This window comes from Mesoplodon mirus (assembly GCF_964341445.2).
Source record: "Mesoplodon mirus genome assembly, chromosome: 5".
NCBI classification, from domain to species: domain Eukaryota; kingdom Metazoa; phylum Chordata; class Mammalia; order Artiodactyla; family Ziphiidae; genus Mesoplodon; species Mesoplodon mirus.
Genome location: NC_138980.1, coordinates 184,785,498 through 184,804,042, shown reverse-complemented (window position 1 = coordinate 184,804,042; position 18,545 = coordinate 184,785,498). Strand labels below are relative to the sequence as shown.

Genomic DNA, 18,545 nt, shown 5'->3' with positions numbered 1-18,545 from the left:
TAACTCAAGATCACAAAGATTTTATTCTGTTTTCTTCCTAAAGTGTTGTAGTTTAGCCCTGAAATTTAGGTCCAAGATTGATTTTGAGTTATTTTTTTGTATGCTGTGAAGTAGGACATTAAGTTCATTTTTTTTTTCCTTGTGGGTATCCAATTGTTCCAGTATCATTTACTGAAAATACATTTCTCCCCATTGAATTGCCTTGGCACATTTGTTTAAAATTCCATTTACCATAAATGTAAAGGTTTTATTTCTGGAGTTTCTATTCTGTTTCATTGATCTCTATGTCTATCCTTATGCTGGCAACCATACAGTAGCTTTGTAGTGAAATTTGAAGTCAGATTGTCTAAACCCTCCAATTTGGTTCTTCTTTTTCTGAATGATTTTGGCCACTCTAAGTCCTCCGAATTTCCACATACAGCTTGCTATTTCCTTAAAGAAAAAATCTTGCTGGGAATTCAATGGGGATCATGTAAGTTTGTAGATCAATTTGGGGGAAATTTTCTATCGTGACAATATTGAGTGTTCCAATCCATAAATATTGTAAATCTTTCCATTTATTTGGATTGTCTCTAATTTCTCTCAGCAATAGTTTGTAGCTTCACATATAAAGATTTTGGGGCTTGTTTCGTGATTTTATTATTTTTTGATTCTACTGTGAATGGAATAGTTTTCTTAATACCATTTTCAGACTTTTCACTGCCAGTATACGGAAATGTAATTCAGTTTTTAACATTGATTTTATATCCTACCACCTTGCTAAGCTATCTTATTATTTCTACTAGCTTTTCTGCAGATTTGTTAGATCATGTTTCCTACAAATAAACACCGTTTCATTTTCAAATCTATATGCCTTTAACTTATATTTCTTGCTTTACTGCACTGGCTGGAACTTTAGTAAAATGTCAAATAGAAGTTTGGAATGGACATTCTTGTCTTGCTCCCAATCTTAAGGGGAAAGCCTTCAGTATGAATTAAGTATGAATTAGTTGTAAGTTTCACCAGTGTTCTTTATCAGATTTAGGGTGTTTTCCCCCCTAGGTTGTGAAATTGTTTTATCATAACTAGATGTGTTACTAGCAAATGTTTTTTCTGATTGATTGATGTGCTTGTATGTTTACTGTATTTTATTTTATTAATATGTTTACTACATTAATACGTTTTCAGATGTTAAAGCCAACCTTGCATTTCTGGAATAAAGCTCACTTAGTCACAGTGTATAGTTCTGTATATATGTGACTGCATTTGGTTGGCTAAATTTTGTTAATGATATTTGCCTCTGTATTCATGAGTGATATTGGCTTATGATACTCTTTTTTTTTAATGATACTCTTTTTTGATGACATTATCTGGCTTTAGTATTATGTACTAGCCTCACAGAAATGAGTTGGGAAGTATTTCTTCCTCCTCTATTTTCTGGAAGTTTGTGCATAATTGATTTGGGTTTTTTTCCCCTTAAAATAACAGTTAGAATTCACCAATGAGGCCATTAGGGCCTAGGATTTTCTTTGTGGAGAATTTAAAATTACTAGTTCAGTGTCTTTACTTGTTATATGACCATTTGAATGTTCCATTTCTTCTTGAATTGGTTTTGGGAATTTGTACCAACTAAGTAGAATGGTAAATCCCTTTCTTAAGTAATAAAGCAATATTTCAACCTTAGAACACTTACAATTAAGTATAGAAAAGTTTAAGAGACCCAAACCCATAATGTTATATTTTTGCATTAGAAAGTCACCTGTGCATTGGTAATTTGGAATTTCATGTTCTTAAATGCCAAAGATAATGTGTTCTCCAGTGCAGGAGAGAGAAAGGTTTCAAATCTCAGAGTCTTAGAAGATCTGCCTGCTCTTAGGAGTTGAGCTTGGCCTCCTTCTCTCCTGTTGGCCACCAAATGGATATAATAATGTGTCCAGGAGAGTCTTAGTGAGATTTAACATAATGATCAATGACAAGTGTCCATCAGAGTGGTGACCACATGGTCAGGACTGGCAGCAGGTGTCAAATGGGACTGTCTCAGGCAAACTGGAACATAGGGTCACCCTGGCTTTAACGACAGCAAAGGAAAACCCATGGACGCCTGCTCCTGGCTTGCAGTGAAGGTCACCTTTGGTGGTTGGGTCTGGGGTGGGTGGGCAGGATGACAGTTTCCACGAAGTTGCTTCCGAGCTTCTAGTAGAAGTTGCTAGCACGAGCGCAAGCAAGGAAAAAGACTGCTGACAACTTCACTGCTGCTAAAGGTGGGTGCTGACCCTCTTGCTATTTCTAAATTATTACAAGGATCCACCTTCTCTGATGCCCTCCAGGCTTCGTGGTGAGATGAAGCTCCTCCACAGAGAAAATAAAGTCACCAGCAACCTTCAGAAATTGGCATAGTAGCAACGCCTGCTCACAAGTAGCCTACCAGAAACCCCTGGAGCATCTGACCTCTGGGAGGGCCTACAATGAGTCAGCCCTGCAGGCTTGATCCTGTGAAGTTATGGAAATGATATGGCACACTCACATCTCACACACACATCACACATGCATCACACTCACACACACACATCACAAACACATCACACACATCACACACACTTCACACACAGAACACACATGCATCACACACACACTCACACACACACACACAACACAAGCCTCACAGTTAAGAGTACCTCTGCCCCTCACTTTCTCTTCTGTTCCCCACCTACCTTTGTTCCCACGTAAGGGGCATCCCTGGGAACCACATAAATGCTTCAATTCATCAAACAAGCGATTCCAAATACTGCTCTGCCCTCATTCTTGGAGGGCCTGAGACCCACCTTCGGCTCTGACCCCCGTGGTGAGTCTCACGCTGGTGGCCGTGGGCTTACCTTTGATGACGAGGTGTCCTCTGGCTTTACGGTGGTGGAGCACAGACCCAGGTGCATGGAAGTTGGCAGGAAAGCCTTGGGCTTCTTTCTGCTAGGATGGGGCAGGCGGAGGGAACACTGAGGTCAGCGAGGAGGGAGCTGGCTGGGGGCAGGAGCGCACGCGGGGCGGGTAAGGCTGCAAAGCCTCACGCCAGCGTCAATGCTGCCGTTTCCTCCTTAGAGCAGCAGCCCTGGGAGGCCGTGTGAACGCTCGATGTAAAACAGCCTGCAGGGGCTGTGCATGTAAAGGACCATGGCTGCTTGCCAGTGGGATGCCAGGAAGACGGGCTTCGCCCCACTGAGCCCCCCCAGGACAACTGCACTTGCCAGTTTGTGAGCAGCAGCGGTGCAGGGGCTCTTTACAAGTGCACAGTGACGTGCCTCGGGGCCACAACATTGCCACTTTGTGGCACTTTCCCGCAGGGGCTCCAGGAAATGAATACGGGAGGCTTGTCTTTGATGCCCAGGTAGGTCAGTGTCATCACACGGACCTCCACAAACCGAGGAACATGGAAGGGGGAAGTTGGGGAGGTTTGAAGCATGAGGAGGACTCGGCCCCCCGCTACCGACTTAGAGATGGAGCGTGAGGACGGGACTGGCTCTGTCAACATTCCAGACCCACCTTCTGCAGAGGCCACTGCCCCAGGAGCCCTGGCGGCTCTGTGTGAAGTGCCAAGCAGAGACTGATGCGCCCGCAGGCGTGTGACTGCGGGAACCGAGAGTTCACACGTCGTCTTTGCCACTAAGCCTGTGGGGATTTGCTGTGTAGCAATGGGAACTGGCACAGGCCACGCCTCTAAAATCAGACAGGAAGTGTCTGCCTGTGTGTGGTCCTCTCCCCACTTTATTTTCATCCTAGCTGGTCAATTTCTATCAATATAATCTATTCTATTTACTGTTCCACGGCAGGCAAACAGTCCAGAACAGAAGAAACACTCCCAGTAAACTGGTCTGATAACTGCTACTAGAGACACACTTTACGAAGTCCCACAGTGTTTTCCACCAAAACACGCCTGTGAGACACTTCAGTGTCTTGTGATTTAAACATATTCCCAGGTTTCTAGGACCTACTCCAGCAAACTTTCCCCCAAATCGGGCTGTGTCTACTCGTCAACTGTTAGGTTGACTCCCAGGTCACCCCAGGAACATTTCTGCAGCAAAAAAAAGGTCATTGGTGTTTTATTGCCCATTGGGTCTGGAGGGCTTGTAAACTTGTATTTCGTTGCATCACACTTCTCCCACAATCAACCCTTTCAATAAAGGGATGCAAAAGTAAAGACTAGATTGAAAATAAAGAATAGTATTCCAAAAATGAGGAATACGGTACATTCCAAAGTTGGCATGATTTATATTCATAAAAATCATTATTTTTTCTGTTAACAATGTTCACAATATATGGAGTTTTTAAAAAAGACTTCTAAAGAGTTCTACAGTATGATTATAATTTTAGAAAAAAACCCATCATGTATACAATGCACACAAAAAGTATTTAAAAGGAAGACCTAAAAGATACTAATCAAAATGCCAGCAGTGGCAGTTGGTGGAGGGGGGCAAGAAGGGATGTTCGTATTTACACTGGGAAGTTGTGCAGTTTCCAAATTTTCTATAATGCATATGCATTGATTAGGCAACCTGAAAAAAACCTAGGTTTTTGTCTTGTTTCGGTTTGGTTTTCGAGCTCAGCTCACCACGCTGATTCCAGGTACGCTTCAATCCTTCTTGCCAGAAAGAAATAAAAGAAAAAATATTCTTAGATTTTATTTAAAGGACCATAGACACTTGAAAGTGAAATTCAAAATGACTTAGGTTGTCACAATACTAGTACCAATCAGGTTTCTAATAAATTTAGAAACAAAAATAGTGGGCTATTTGAAAAGGAATGTTCTTTCACACTAAACTATATGCCCTGATTATTAAACTAAGCAAAAACCTGCAGCAATTCTCAGCTTTTGGGGAATTGACTAATGGTGCACTTCTCCTTTTCTGAGTCTCTCTGCCAGGTGAGCTGTGGCAAGGGAGACGTGAAGTCCCCCAGGACCCCTGGGCCAATCTTCCCTGCCAGGAACGCTGGAGCTTCCCCTGCAGGTTTCCGGGAAGAAGGAGCCCTACTACGGTGTGCCCGGCACTTCCAGCCCCTCGATTCCCCACCTCCCCACCCGCAGACTGGCTTCCTGGTCTGCTCCCCACACAGACGCTGAGCTGTGAAGGTGGGGAGGCAGGCTTTGTGCCTCCCACGTAAAGTGCACACCTAACGTAACTCCAGTTCAAACTCCAGGTTTCTTGGAACTGCACAAAATGATCTTCAAGTTTATATGGAAAAATAAATACAGGAAAGAATTGTCAAAAGTAATGAAAAGCAAAAATCTTAAGAGGGGCATTCACCTACTAGATGTTAAAAGGTAGCTAAATGAAGTCCTATCGTGAAAAGAGCACAGTGTCCTTAGTAGCCTCAGCAGAGGGACAGACTGGTGTCCAGAAGCAGACAAGCCCAGCGTCTGCGGACGCTCGGGGTATCAGGAAAACGGCCTTTCGATTGGATGAGGAAAAGTGGACCATTTAATTAATGAGGTGGCAACCAACAGTTATGCTGTAATAAAATAACCTCAGTAAATACAAAAATAAATAGAAGATGGTTTAGAAGCCAAATGTAAAGAAAGCAAGTAAAAATTACAAAAATATTAGGAAAGAATATGGAGGATGTTCCTTGGGCTAAGAAAGACTTTTTTTTTTTTTTTGCAGTACGCAGGCCTCTCCCGTTGCGGAGCACAGGCTCCGGACGCACAGGCTCAGCGGCCATGGCTCATGGGCCCAGCCGCTCCGTGGCATGTGGGATCCCCCCGGACCGGGGCACGAACCCGTGTCCCCTGCATCGGCAGGCGAACTCTCAACCACTGCGCCACCAGGGAAGCCCGTAAGAAAGACTTTTTAAAGCAAGCCAGTTAAGAGGAGAATATAGCTGCTCTAGGCAGATGACGACTTACCCCTGCACAGACGATCTCAGGTCGTTATCCAGCTCCTGTGGGAGATAAAGGAAAGTCATAAAATGAAAGCACGTTGTTGACACTTTCAGTTGATTTGCAGCAGTGGTACCTAAGAGTCCCCTGGGTCCTGGGAAGGGACCTCACGGGAGGGGAGGGGGGCACCCTCTCCCGCACCCTTACACATGTGTGCGCGTTTCCATTTCTCTTTGGCAAGAGACAGGGAGTGGGGTGACTGGGTCACTGAGACGTATATATTTCACTTTTTAAGAAAATGCCGAACCTCCTTGCAAAGTGATGTAGTTCCGCATCCCCACCGCCATCTACAGCCTCACCGACACTCGGGGCTGGTCTCTTTGATTATGGCCACTCTGATGGGCATGTGTGATGTCTCACTGTGGTTTTCATTTGTGTTTCCTTAACGATGAATTATGTTGACCATCTTTTCATGTGCTTATCTGCCACCCATAGATCCCCTTTGGTGCAGTGTGTTCAAATCTTTTGCCCATTTAAAAAGCTGGGTCGATTTTCTTATAATTGAGTTTTGAAATTTCTACACATTTTCTGGGTACAAGTCTATGATCTGCAAATAATCATTTGTGTCTGTGGCTTTTATTTTCATTTTCTTCATGCTGGCCTTTGAAGAGTGGATGTTAATTTTGCTGAGCAGCTGAAGAAATGGGCGGCCTGAACGGAGTCGGCCCTGCTGACTCAACCTTGGGGAGAGTGAGCTCGGAAATGACACAACACACACGTGCACACTACATGCCAAACTCACGCACAGGCACATACAGCCACACACACACACACCAACACAGAAGCGAAGGACTGTGCCTAAGTGGTCCTAGCTGCAAGGTGACCTTGGGTCTTGCCCCGGCCCTGCATGAACCTGGATGGTGAAGCAGAGAGACGTCCAGTACCTGTGACAACTCGTTTCCTTGTGGGGTCACATCTCTCTGCACTGCCGGGGGATTCGAGCTCTGTTCTTCTTCGTCCTGCTTTAGGTAATCATATGTGCTCAGCTTCTTGGCCCCTAGAAAGGAGGACGGAGGCAAGGGGCAGAGTCATCCTCCATGAGCTGCGCAGCGGCCCCGCCCTCTGTGTCCGGGGCGGTGGCGGCTGGTTCCCAGGCCACCCCAAGCCCGGCTGGCCTTGGGCCGCGGCCAGCAGCGGCCCACCAGCCCCGTCCCGGGCAGGGGAGCCATGGCCCTGCGTCCCTCACAGGCCCGTAAAGCCAAGGTGGACGGGGGAGTGCTGAGCCCAGCTCCGTGTTAATCAAGGTGAGATACCAGCTCCCACACGTGGCGGAAGGACCCCAGGTTGTTAGCAGAAACTCTCAAACACGTTTGCCAGTAGAAAAGCACTATTAACGAAAGCATGCTCTGTGCCCGTTTCACTCGTGTGCCTTCGCGGAGGGGCCAAGCTTTCCCTGAAAACTAACAAACGTGAGAGCAGAGGGTTGACCATCATTTCTGAAAAGCGAAAAGGGCCACCCACAGAAGCCTATTTGCCGCTTGAGGAGCAGACGGAGGGCCGCCTGCCCTCACAAGTCCTCACAAGGCCTCACAAGACCCGCTCGGCTGCTACCCCGCGGGGGCCCGAGGCTCAGAACCCCTTCCCCGTCCGCTTCCCTGAGGGTTCCTCCAAGGGCTTTTGCTTCGTTTGCCTTATCTTTCTTGATTAACTGCACACATTCCCTCAGAACCTGTGTCACACTTTGAGGATGTAAACTTGACCCTGTTTGTATTCTCGTGAAAATATTCATTCTTCCGTGTGGGTTTGCACAAACACCACCAAATCCAGACTGAGACACCCCTGCGTGCCTCCGGAGCTCACCCTCTTCTGAGCGCACTTCGCGTGAGGTGTGGCGATCGGACTGCAGTGATCAAGCAGAGGAGGGGACACGGACGCAGAGCCTCACACACCGCGTGGCCTGGGAGCTGTGGCCGGAGCCCGGCCTCACTGAGGAAGGGCCACCTGTGTCCACTCGCCTTGCAGGGCCCACCCGGCAGCTCGGGCCGCTGGAGGACCCTCTTCTTCCTCAGCATCTTCCATGGCGCTTTCTCTCCCACTTGCGGTGCCCGGCTCTCCCTTGGGCCTCCGGCCCGAGGGTTTCACTCCGATTGCACGCTGAGCACTCGCCACTGCGCTGAGCCTGGACTGAATTCCGACTCGCCACTGCGCTGAGTCTGACCCCGCAGAGACTGAGGGGTCGCGAGGATGTTAAGTAGATACGTTCCAGGGTACTCTTACTGTAACTACCAATAGCTAAATCCCAACGTTTTCCTGGAAATCCATTCTTGGAGGTTCAAAGACCCTAAAATAAACCCACTCGGTCCTGAGTCCCGCACGTCTCCCCCTGTACAGGCCTCCTGTGTGTCCTCATGCTCGGTGACGGTGGCACCACTAGCCCCTGGACACTCCTGTCCTTACATGTCCAGCCGGCCACCGAGTCCTGTGGGCTTGACTTCTCCAGGCCCCTCCTCACTCCTGCGGACTCACCGCGTCCCATCAGCTGCAGAAGTGCAGAGAGCAGCGCTTGGGCATGCTCCGCCTGGACAGACGCAGCGGCCCCCGACACGCACCCCGGCCCCGAGCCCAGGGCCCTGCTGGCCCCGCCGTGCACGCAGGAGCTGGGGGAGCCGTCCGGGGCTTCCAGGGCGGGTTCTGCCCTCGTCTCTGGCTCAGCAGGGCATGGCGGGCGCCGGAGCACCCGGCACGGCCACCACAGGCGCCTTGCCTTCCCTTTGGGGCCGCAGAGGTTGGTGACGGTCGTGACTTCCAAACAAAGGCTTCACAGGGTGCGGGACAGGCCTCCTCCCCTCATTTTAAAGGCAGATGGAGCCTGCCCCGGGCAGCTGCCGTGCGGACACGAGAAAACCACCGGTTCTCCCTCAAGCGAGTCTGGTTAGTGGAGACGCCATCGCTGAGTTCAGTGCTCTTCGTTGTTAGGGTTTCTGGTTGTTGCTCTTCTAAACCTCCCTGCTCTTTTCCACAGTGTCCTGTTCCTGCCTCATGGATTCTGTTCCTTTTTCCGTCTCTGAACACCGTCCTGACCACTTCCTGAACCTCCTTTATGTTTCCCGCAGGACTTGGAACAGAACTCAGCCCTCCTGCCCCTCGCGGGGTGTTTCTTCTCTTCCTGTGACTTGTCCTTTGTGCTCTGAGCTTGTTTCTGGCGGAGGCTGCCTGCCCGGGGACCCATGTGAACACAGGGGCGAAGGCTGGCCAACACGGGGCAGCCCAGGGGGCACGTACTCAAGTAGAGGTGGAACACGAGCAGCTGACCGACCAGCAGGAGGCTGGCGAGCTCAAGCAGCAGCATCAGCACCACGATGCCCAGGAAGACCGGGGCGCCCGTCCTCACAGGGAAAAGCGGAAGGAGCAGTAGCCACGTGTTCTGGTCGGAGACACCTGTGCCGGGGGGAGAGAGACGCGCATCCAGCTCCTGCTGACAAGGTCGCACCTCTCGTCAGGTGAGTACCTGGAGGCAGAGCTTGGCAGTGGGGGAGGGAACACCAGCCCGAGGGAGTGACTCCCTGCCCAGGTGAGCCCCTCCCTGCCCAGGTGAGCCCTTCCTCCTCGCCCAGGTGTGCTCTGCCTGGCCTAAGTACCCTTGCAGCCCCTCCTGACTGCGGTGGGTATATCACGATCCACTTTCTGGATCTGGAAGGTAAGGCTGGGAGAGGGTAACTAGGTGCCCAGGTCACAGAGCCTGACCCCGGCGTCCACTGCGCTGCCCCGCTGGGCCCTCCCCACTCTAACTAGAGCTGGAAGGTCAGAGCCCCCACCTGGGGCATTTCCAGGATACAGTCCTCTGTGACCCAAGGGGACCTGACACCACAGCCATGCGGCTTCCAACAATTAAGTGAAGAAAAACAGAGAAGGGTCATGTGCTGGCCAGTGAAGACCGAATTCCAGCTCAAGCGTCTTCACCCCACAACTCAGCCTGGACAGGTGCTCGACCCCGGGCTGCCCTACGTGGCCCCCCAGAAGGAAGGTGGCGGGAGGGGAGGCCCGGGCCCGGGCCCGGGCCCGGGGCAGTGCATACTCCCGTAGTGTGGGTCGGTGCGCAGCCTGGCGGGGTTGATGAAGTACTGGGTGAAGATGTACAGCAGCATGGCGACCACACACAGCAGTCCGGCCGACGCTGAGGCCACTGAGGCGAAGAAGTACCTGTGGGACGAGAGCCTGCTCGGGCGGCTGCACAGCCCGGGCCCTGGGAGCCAGCGGCACGCGCGCCGGGGCCCAGGGCAGTGTGCGCGACCCGGGGTCGCCCCTGCTGAGGGTGTGCCCCGGCCGCCGTCCCGCAGCCTGTCCCCCTCTGGCTCCCGACCTTTGGGCTTCTCTCTCCTGCTCTCGGGGTGACCGCACAGACCCACGGCCCCGGGGCCTCCCCTGCGGTTTCTGTTGCTCCACAACACGCACCTGAGATCTCACTCGGTCCTACAGGAGGGCCCTAACCCTAACACTAAGCACCCCAGCTCACAAGAGGGAGACGGAGGCTCAGACACGGGGCACGACTGGTCCAAGCCGGCCCCTCCCGGGTCCCCTTCTCCTGCTGGTTCAGACCCGGCTCCCTCCCAGCCACCACCAAGGGCACGGCCGGCCGGGGTGCTGATGCCAGCGCCAAGGAGCGGGGCCACACTGCCTTCGAAAAGCACACCCGTCAGGGCTGCGTGCTTCGGTTTTAGACCCAAATCACTGCTGCACTCTGCGCACAAAAGACCCCGAGAATGGTCTCCCCGTCCGAACAAATAAACCCTGGGTGGCAATTCCTGGAATACGGTTCCACTAAAACGCCTTCCTTTAGTCTTTCTGCTGTAATACCTTTAACATTTTCAGTGTTAAACAGTGTCTGTGGTTCACCTGAAGTCGCCGTGAGGTCCTGCCCTGAGGTCCTCCCCCAATGCCCCAGATAACCCCGCACAGGCCAACCCTGTTGCGTGCCAGGCCCCCCCACCCCGCCGTCCTGCCGACCCTGCCCAGTGGACATGGGGAGGCGCCCGCCAGGAGAGCCCTCTCAGCCAGCTCTGTGCTTGGAGCCGCCGTCGGGACCTCCTGGCCCCCTCGGTGCTCTTCACGGCAGGGCCACACCCCTCACCCGTCCCCACGGCAGGTGGACCTTGAGGTGCTCGGCCAGTTAGGAGGCCCCTTAAGGAGGCTCGTCCCGGAGGAGGGGGAGCAAGCCGCGTGAGGGGTGAGTGCCACCCCAGGCCCCACGTCCCAGGCGGGGAGACCCCTCACCAGTAATTCCTGCTCCCCACGCAGTTGTTAAGCCATTTGCAGTGATGGTCGAAGCCTGAGACACACTTGTTGCAGGTGATACAATGTTTGGACTTCACATTCCTGGAAGGAAGGTCGGGAGGGGCCGCCCGTCAGAGCCCCTGTCTGCCTGCAGGGCCAACCTCACGCTGGGCGCCGTCACAAGGTACCAGGGCCTGAGGCCCGGAGGCTGAGTCAGATCCCTCCCGGCCCCTACTGACACCCTTGGGGCCCTGAGCAGCCCCGGGCTGGGATCCGGTCGGCGGCAGAGGCTTGTGTGAGACCCAAGGCCACAGCGCTCCTGCCCCGGCCTGGCGGGGGGCTGTGTGTCGGGGCCCCTGCTTCTCTGCAAAAGGGGCGGCGCCCGTCGGCTGCTGGGGACCAGGTGCTCCCGAGCCCAGCCCACCCCCGCGGGACGGCGCGGGGGTCCCCTCGCACGGCTGGGTACTCACACAGTGACCCTGCACAGGTGACAGTACTGCCTCTCGATGACATGTGCGTGTTTGGACCGGTCGAAGGTCGGCACAGACCGTGAGTAGTTCTTGAGGCGGACACTGGCTTCGGCCGGGTCGATGGAAACCACCACCAGGTGGGCCAAGATGTAGAAGAGCCAAATCCCGCCGGTCACCTGGGGGTTGTCAAGGACAGCTCGGCCTGGGCGGCACGCGCGAGGGGCCCACTCCGGGTGGCCGGGTGGCCAGGCCCCAGGCAGCCACGGGAGCCTGTGCCTGGCCGGGAATGGGAGCGGCCCCTCTGGCTCCTGCGCGCCCAGCAGAACCTGCCCGAGTCCTTTGCCCCTGAGGGACAGAGCAGGGCCCGCCGGAGGCCGTGGCCCTGCGACCCAAGCGGAGCTTCGCTGGGACAGCGGGAGAGGCCCGTGTGTGTCCGCGGGCACCGAGCCTGGCGCCGAAGCCAGGCTGTGGAGGTCCTTGGGGCAGGGAGGCCACACTGAGCGCACATGCCATCAGGAGAAGGAGGGAGGGAGGGAGGGAGGGTTCCAGTACCCCCAGTGAGCCTCTGTGGTGAGTGGGCCGGGGCTGTCTGTCTGTCTGTCTCTGTCTCTCGCTGTCTCCCCCAAGCCCAGGACCCCCCCAGGCCCACTCCAGCTCCCACGCCCTCCAGGGCTCCCAGGGTAAAATCAATTCCTCAGATCCCACCCTCTCCACCTCCTCTTCAGGAACTGACACACGGTCCCCATGGAAACCAAACAGAAGGGGAGGAAGTGTCGGCCTGGCCTCCCCATCAGCCCTGCCCTGCTTCCCAGGATGGGTCTGAGCTGGGAGGGTTCGGGTTCACAGGTCCAGCTCCTGCGAGGGCGGCCTGGGCGTGGTGCGGAGACGCCTCTCTCCGCCCGCCCACAGGGTCTCGTGGCAAAGCCGCATGTGCACAGGGTCTACGGTGCCTGTACAGAGGCCCACCGGCAGTGCAGACTCTGAGCAAAGAGGCCCCTCTTCTGGGGTCCTTCTCAGGCTGCACCGCGTTGGGGGTCCAGGGCCTGCTGGCCCTGCCTGTAATGCTCAGCCGCAGTGGAGCCGCCCTGGGGCTCTGGGGCTTGTGCTCACAGGCGCGGTCCTGCCTGGACCAAGCATCCCTGCTGCACGGTGAGCCTCAGTGGGGAGCTGGTCTGGCCAAAGCTGCTTGGCCTCCCTTGTCCTCCAGCCTCCAGTGCAGACCCAGGGCCCTGGGTGCCAGGCGTGGGGCACCAGAGGCCCGGCCCAGCCAGGGGGCACAGAGACCACGGTGAGGGCGAGAGAGCCGAGGACCAGCCAGGCCAGGGGACCGACACAGGGAACGGGACTGACCAGATCCCGCAGTGACACCCTTCCTGTGGCCTGGACCTCCCTGCCCCTGCTGTCCAGCAGACGGAGCCACGCTCCTGGGCAGGGTGTGGGGCAGTGGGCAGGTGGTCAGCGGCCAGCCTGCACTGTCCCATCTGGAGATGCCAGCAAGGTCCGGGCACGCTGGTGCCCCTACGCCCGCGTCCCGAGGCCTGAGGCACAGCTGACACAGCACTGTTTGTGTGGTTGCTGTGGCAACGGGAGCGTGTCCTGAGCGCAGGACACAGGCGGGGGCACAGCCCGGGACAGGAGATGTGGCAGGAAGTCGCGCTGCGGCCCAGGTGCGGCCCTGCTCTGCGGAGCTAGAGTAGGCCGGTCCCCATCAGACGGCGGGGGGCGGGGCCGGGAGGGTGGACAGGAGGGCAGCTGGGAGGCTGGAGCCCAGTGTGGCCCAAGGGCTCTGTCCACACGTCCACACTCGGCTCCACACGAGACCGCCGCCAGGGAGGGCGGGGGGACAGCAGCCCACGCTCAGACCCTCAGCCTCACGGGGGAGGTGCCCGGGGGCCCAACCCAAGCCTGACAGGCAGCCCTGCAGAGCCCCTAAACCTGCAGGTGCCCGGGGGTTCCCGAGACCCCGATGCGGTGGGCCAAGCTGCCACGGCCCCTCAGACGTCACACGTCTGCCACAGGTACGCGCGTGGGCCCACCTGCCTGCCCGCGTCTGCGTTTGCCAGAGACGACCCGGCCACTCCCGCTGTCGGTCACACACTCAGTGGCCGTCACCGAGCCCCCAGAATAGAAGGTGCCACAGGCGGGGTGTCGCGCCCTCAAGCTGCCAGCTTTCACTTTCGATGTAATTTTATCTCAGGAGCGTCTTAGGTTCAAGTAAATAATAAAAAGAACCCGGTCTGCCTTCTCACTTCCCCTGCAAAGCAGGGCCCCGAGCTGTTCTGAGGACGCGGCGGTCCCCTAGCAACTATCTTTGTTCAGTAAACAAACAGCACCGGGCGCCAGCCCAGGATGCCCGCCCTGTCACACGGCCGCCTCGCCGGTCCTGCAGCGGGAGGGCGCGGCCCCCGCGGAGCTGCCCTACCGCTGCCTGGGTCCCAGAGGAGCCCCACCCCGCCCAGTGCTTTCCGCAGGCCAAGGGCGGCCAGGCTTCCGCACGGTGACCCCCACGCTGCACGTGCAGCCTTGCTGACGCTTCCCCGTCTCCACCGGGCCCACGGAATGCCACCCGGCTTCCTGAAATCCCGCGGCCCTGACCCGGGACACTGCTCTCCCTGCTCCTGGGTCGCTGCAGGCGCCGAGTGACGCTGGCGCGCCCTAGTGGCCAGAGCATGGCGCCCAAGTGCAGCTGCCTGGGCCTGAGGAACATCGCTGGGGCAGTGGCGGGTCTGGGGGGCAGGAAACTGGACCAGAAAACATGTCCTGAAGGCCGTCTGAGCTCTGAACAGCCAGGGACGCCATCCTGCATCCACCGCTTGGGACAGGCAGGAGGGGGCCACACAGACTGGGTGCTGAGCCACCCAGAGGCAAGAGGCCCACCAGGGGGCCAGGACTCTGGGAAGAAATGGCCGTCCACGTGGGACGGGGTGCACTTGACCCCGGGGCTCCTTGCTGTGCACAAAGCAGGTAAGCACTCACAGTGGCTACTGGACAAAGCACACAGGACACTCAAAAAGGCTCCAAGGGCCAAAACTCAGCTAAGTTTTGGGCCGAAAGAGAATGAAGATACAGCATCATAGCCAGCACATAAGCAAAGACCCACAGGTGAGGCTGAACTGTGTCCCCAAAAGATGTTGAAGTCCTAACCCCAGGAACTGTGAATGATTTTACTTGAAAATGGGGTCTTTGCAGATGATCAAGTTGAGATGAGGTCCTCATGGTGGGTCCTGATCTCATAGGACTGGGGTCCTTATAAGAGGAGAAGATCAGGACTCAGACACGCACAGCGGGACAACCCTGTGAGGACGCAGAGGTGGTGGCATCTAAAGCCAAGGGATGCCTGAGGCCACCGGAGCTGGGACAGGTCCTGGGAACTTCAGAGGGAGCACGGCCCTGCCAAACCAGTTGGACCTCTGGCCTCCATCTTTGTGCCTCCGTGCCTCTGTGCGTGTGGCAGAGTGGGTGCCCATATGTGTGGCTGGTTTGTGACTTGTGCATTGTATGTATATTTGTGTGTTTGTAGGTCTGTGTGTGCTTGCACCTAGGGGGGAAATTATAGCTTCAGATACGACAAAAAGAAAAAAGGTCTAAAATCAATGGCCTAAGTTTCCACCTTAAGAAGGTAGAAAAAACAGAACTTCCCTGGTGGTCCAATGGGTAAGACTCTGCGTTTGATCCCTGGTCGGAGAGCTAGATCCCGCATGCCGCAACTAAGAGTTCACTTGTTGCAACTAAAAGCTCCCACGTGCCACAGTGAAGATCCCACGTGCCACAGCAAAGACCTGGCACAGCCAAAATAAATAAATAAATGGATAAAGATAAATCTTAAAAGAAAAAAAGAAGGTAGAAAAAGAGGAAATTAAAGCCACAATACATTGAAAATAAATAGTAAAAATAAAAGCAGAAATTCAAAAAAATAAAACAGGGAAAATCAGTAAGTCCAAAAGCTGACTCTCTGAATAATTGATAAAAGCAATAAACCCTAGGAAGACTGATCAGCAGTGGCATCACGGCAGATCTTACAGATAACAGGAAATAGTGCAAATAATTTTATTCCAAGAAATTTGACAATTTAGACAAAATACTAAAATGTCTTGAAAAACATGACTTGCCAAAACAGACAGAAGATGAAACAGAAAAGCTGAAGAGCTCTTTTCCTATTCAGGAAACTGATCACTGCAAACCTTACCACAAAGAAATCTATCTCTATGACCTCGAGGGGAAAAAATGGGCCTCATCTGAGTGAGAGGCACTCCAGGCAGATGCCCTGCTTTTTCTGACTGATTGGGGCTCAGGGGGCCCCACATCTGCAAAACAACAAGTGTCAATCTTGGTAACGTCCCATGGGATTTTTTAGATGAGATAAGAAGAATGGTGGTGTGGAGACAAAAGTCTCTGTCAGATGCAAACTGGGGCATTCCAGTGAAATTTCATGATGTCTGGGGTTTTTAAAGATACTCAGTGTATGTGTGTGAGATATGAAACAACACTGGCAAAATCTTAACTGGTGAAGCTGAGTACCTGGTAGCTGGGGTCCATCACACTGCTCTCTCCACTTCTTCAAAGCTGAAAGGCGCCACGATAAGGGGCTGGGAGGCCCCGGGAGACAGAGGGCCCTTCTTGGTCCTGACACCTCCCTCGCGCCCGATCCCCACCACTGACACACACCTGGCCAGGGGCACGGGGCAGCCTAGGAGACGAGGCAGGCAGTGTAGCCACAGGCGCAAACACCCCACTCTTAGAAGCTGGTTCCAATGCCCACATCGCAGCAGCCCAGCCTGTCCACTGGCTGTAACGTGTGGCGACCCTCAGTGTGAGGGCCGGGGTTCCTGGTGGAGTCCCGCGCCACCCCGACGCCCACCCCAGCATTCAGAGCAGACGTCTCTCGCCCAGAACACAGCCACCACACATTATCACAGACGTCAGCGCCTCGGCTCCACATAGGTGACCCTCGCGGGGGCACGCGAGCTCTTCAAGTCCTTATTAAAACCCACCAATCCTCTTGGACAGCACAGAGCAACCGCTCAGCCATGGTTGGGAAAGTGCGTGGCCCGTCTGCGGCTCCCCCGCTCCTGGGGTCTCTGTCCACCCGGGACCCTCCCACCCCTGCTGCCAGCTGGGCACCCTCTCCCGGCCCCAGCGCTGGTGGGCACTTGTAGCCCAGACCCTGAGGCGGCGGCGGCCTGGAGGACAGCTGTGGGGTTTCCAGCACTGTGACAGTGGGAGCCGGGGCGGAGGGCAGGTCTGACCACCTCTGCGGGTGGCCTGGAGCCAGGCCTACTGGAGGCCCCTCCGGGACCCCCTCGCCCCCTTAGATGACAGCAATGCCCCCAGTAAAAGGATACACTGTAGGCAATGTATCTCCACTCGGGTGGCAGGAAGGGAATGAAGATGCCAAAGGTGGTGAAGGTCAGGATCAGGAACACGATCCAGATCACGACCTGAAAGCAGTGGATGGGCTGCGACCAGCCATTCACCCTGGACCGCCTGGGTGGCACAGTCTCCGTGCTCTTCCTGGACATGGTTCCTCGGAGGGTGAGCCTCGAGATCCTGGCACAGAACGCCATCTGCAAGGCAGGACGGGGCATGGCAGGCCATGTTCTCCTGCCCTCGTGGCCCGGGGACTCGGGGTGGGACCCACGGCCCAGCATTGCCCGGGGCCCCGGTGACATCACAGCTGCGGAAAACAGCTCTTGGGGGGGGGGTGTGGCCCCCTGGATGAGGAACAAAGGGCACCCCCTGCCCCCCACCATGACCGCTGGGCGGGCAGCTCCCAGCCCCTCATGGCCTGGGGGCCACTTGCAGCAATGAGTCTGGGGGCTGGTTTATAGATGCACACGCCTCATCAGAAGACTCATGGGATATGGTGGACCCAGTGAGGAAAAGGTCCTCATCCCCGGGGAAACCGAGGGCGGGGCAGGAAAAGCCAACTTTAGCTGGTGTGATCATGTGACACTTTCATCCACCAGAAATCCTACAAGTTTCCCCTGTGGCAGGAGAGGCCACATTTCCAGAGTCCTGTGTTTTTCCTTCCACAGGAACAGGCCCTCCAGGGGTGGGAGGGAACCAGCCAGTCAGGTGGGCAGGGCCACTGGGAAAGGGAGGGACATGGCCAGGGAGGCTGTCGGGTGTTTGGGGGTGCTGGAGGGGGCAAGGATGTTAACGGCTGTTACAGGTGGAATGTTGAGGTTAGAAGGCCCCGTGCACGGCCTTCATTGTCTCTTCAGGAAGAAATGCACAGAAAATACAGCTGATATTAATGTGTTACTCTGGGAAGAGACAGAAATGTTGAAAAATATCCTAAGACTCTTTTTTTCTGTGAGCTGTGACTTCCCCTTGGGGATTGTCCTAAGAGCAGGTTTCAGCTGCTGGCCACAGCTTTTGGTCATCTGCTCTGGCCCTCTGGATGTGACGCCATGTGGACATCGGGACACAGCAGCCCTGAGTTTGCGTGGGTTTCATGAGCATCTAATAGCACATCTGTACAACACAACCAAGGCACCAGGGGTTCAGAACCCAGAAAGGCAGGCTTGGTATTGAAACATGATTCCCAGATGAAAGCATTCAGATGGAAGGGCCAACTAACAGAAAAGATGTTGCCAAAAATCAAACTCCAGTCACGTGCAAGGTCACATCAAGGGATTACTGCAGATCTTGAAACAGAGACGTGTGGAAGGGATAATTGTGAGAGCAAATTTAAGTGACACAGACACAATGTGTGTCTGTCAGGGTTTCCAGAAGAGGAAAAGGAAGAGGGCGTGAGAGAAACAAGAGAAGTGAAGCAATGTCCGCACTGCAAGGAGATTGAAGACTAAATTATCCTCCAAGAACCAGACAGTGGAAAGAAGACATCTACGGTGGTGAAAATGCGAGCTTCCAGGACACAGAGTCCTACAGGTGTCCCGGAAGAAGGAACAATGACATCACCTATGACATGATGTAACTGGCATTTATCAAGTTCA

General features: G+C 54.6%; 1 protein-coding gene across 5 annotated transcripts in view; it reads right to left on the bottom strand.

Annotated features, from left to right (window-relative positions):
* Positions 1-18,545, bottom strand: part of LOC309804228 (putative palmitoyltransferase ZDHHC11B) — a 22,302-nt gene extending 3,757 nt beyond the window's left edge. For 2 of the 5 annotated variants that reach the window (XM_082621454.1, XM_082621452.1), the window contains exons 1-6: positions 16,929-18,545; positions 11,587-11,762; positions 11,117-11,218; positions 9,921-10,045; positions 9,128-9,283; positions 2,853-6,902 (exon numbers count right to left, since the gene is read on the bottom strand). In XM_082621454.1, coding sequence (XP_082477580.1) covers positions 6,631-6,902; positions 9,128-9,283; positions 9,921-10,045; positions 11,117-11,218; positions 11,587-11,762; positions 16,929-17,336 — 1,239 coding nt within the window. In that variant the 5' untranslated portion in view covers positions 17,337-18,545 and the 3' untranslated portion in view covers positions 2,853-6,630. The other 3 variants (XM_082621456.1, XM_082621453.1, XM_082621455.1) reach the window with 3 other exon arrangements.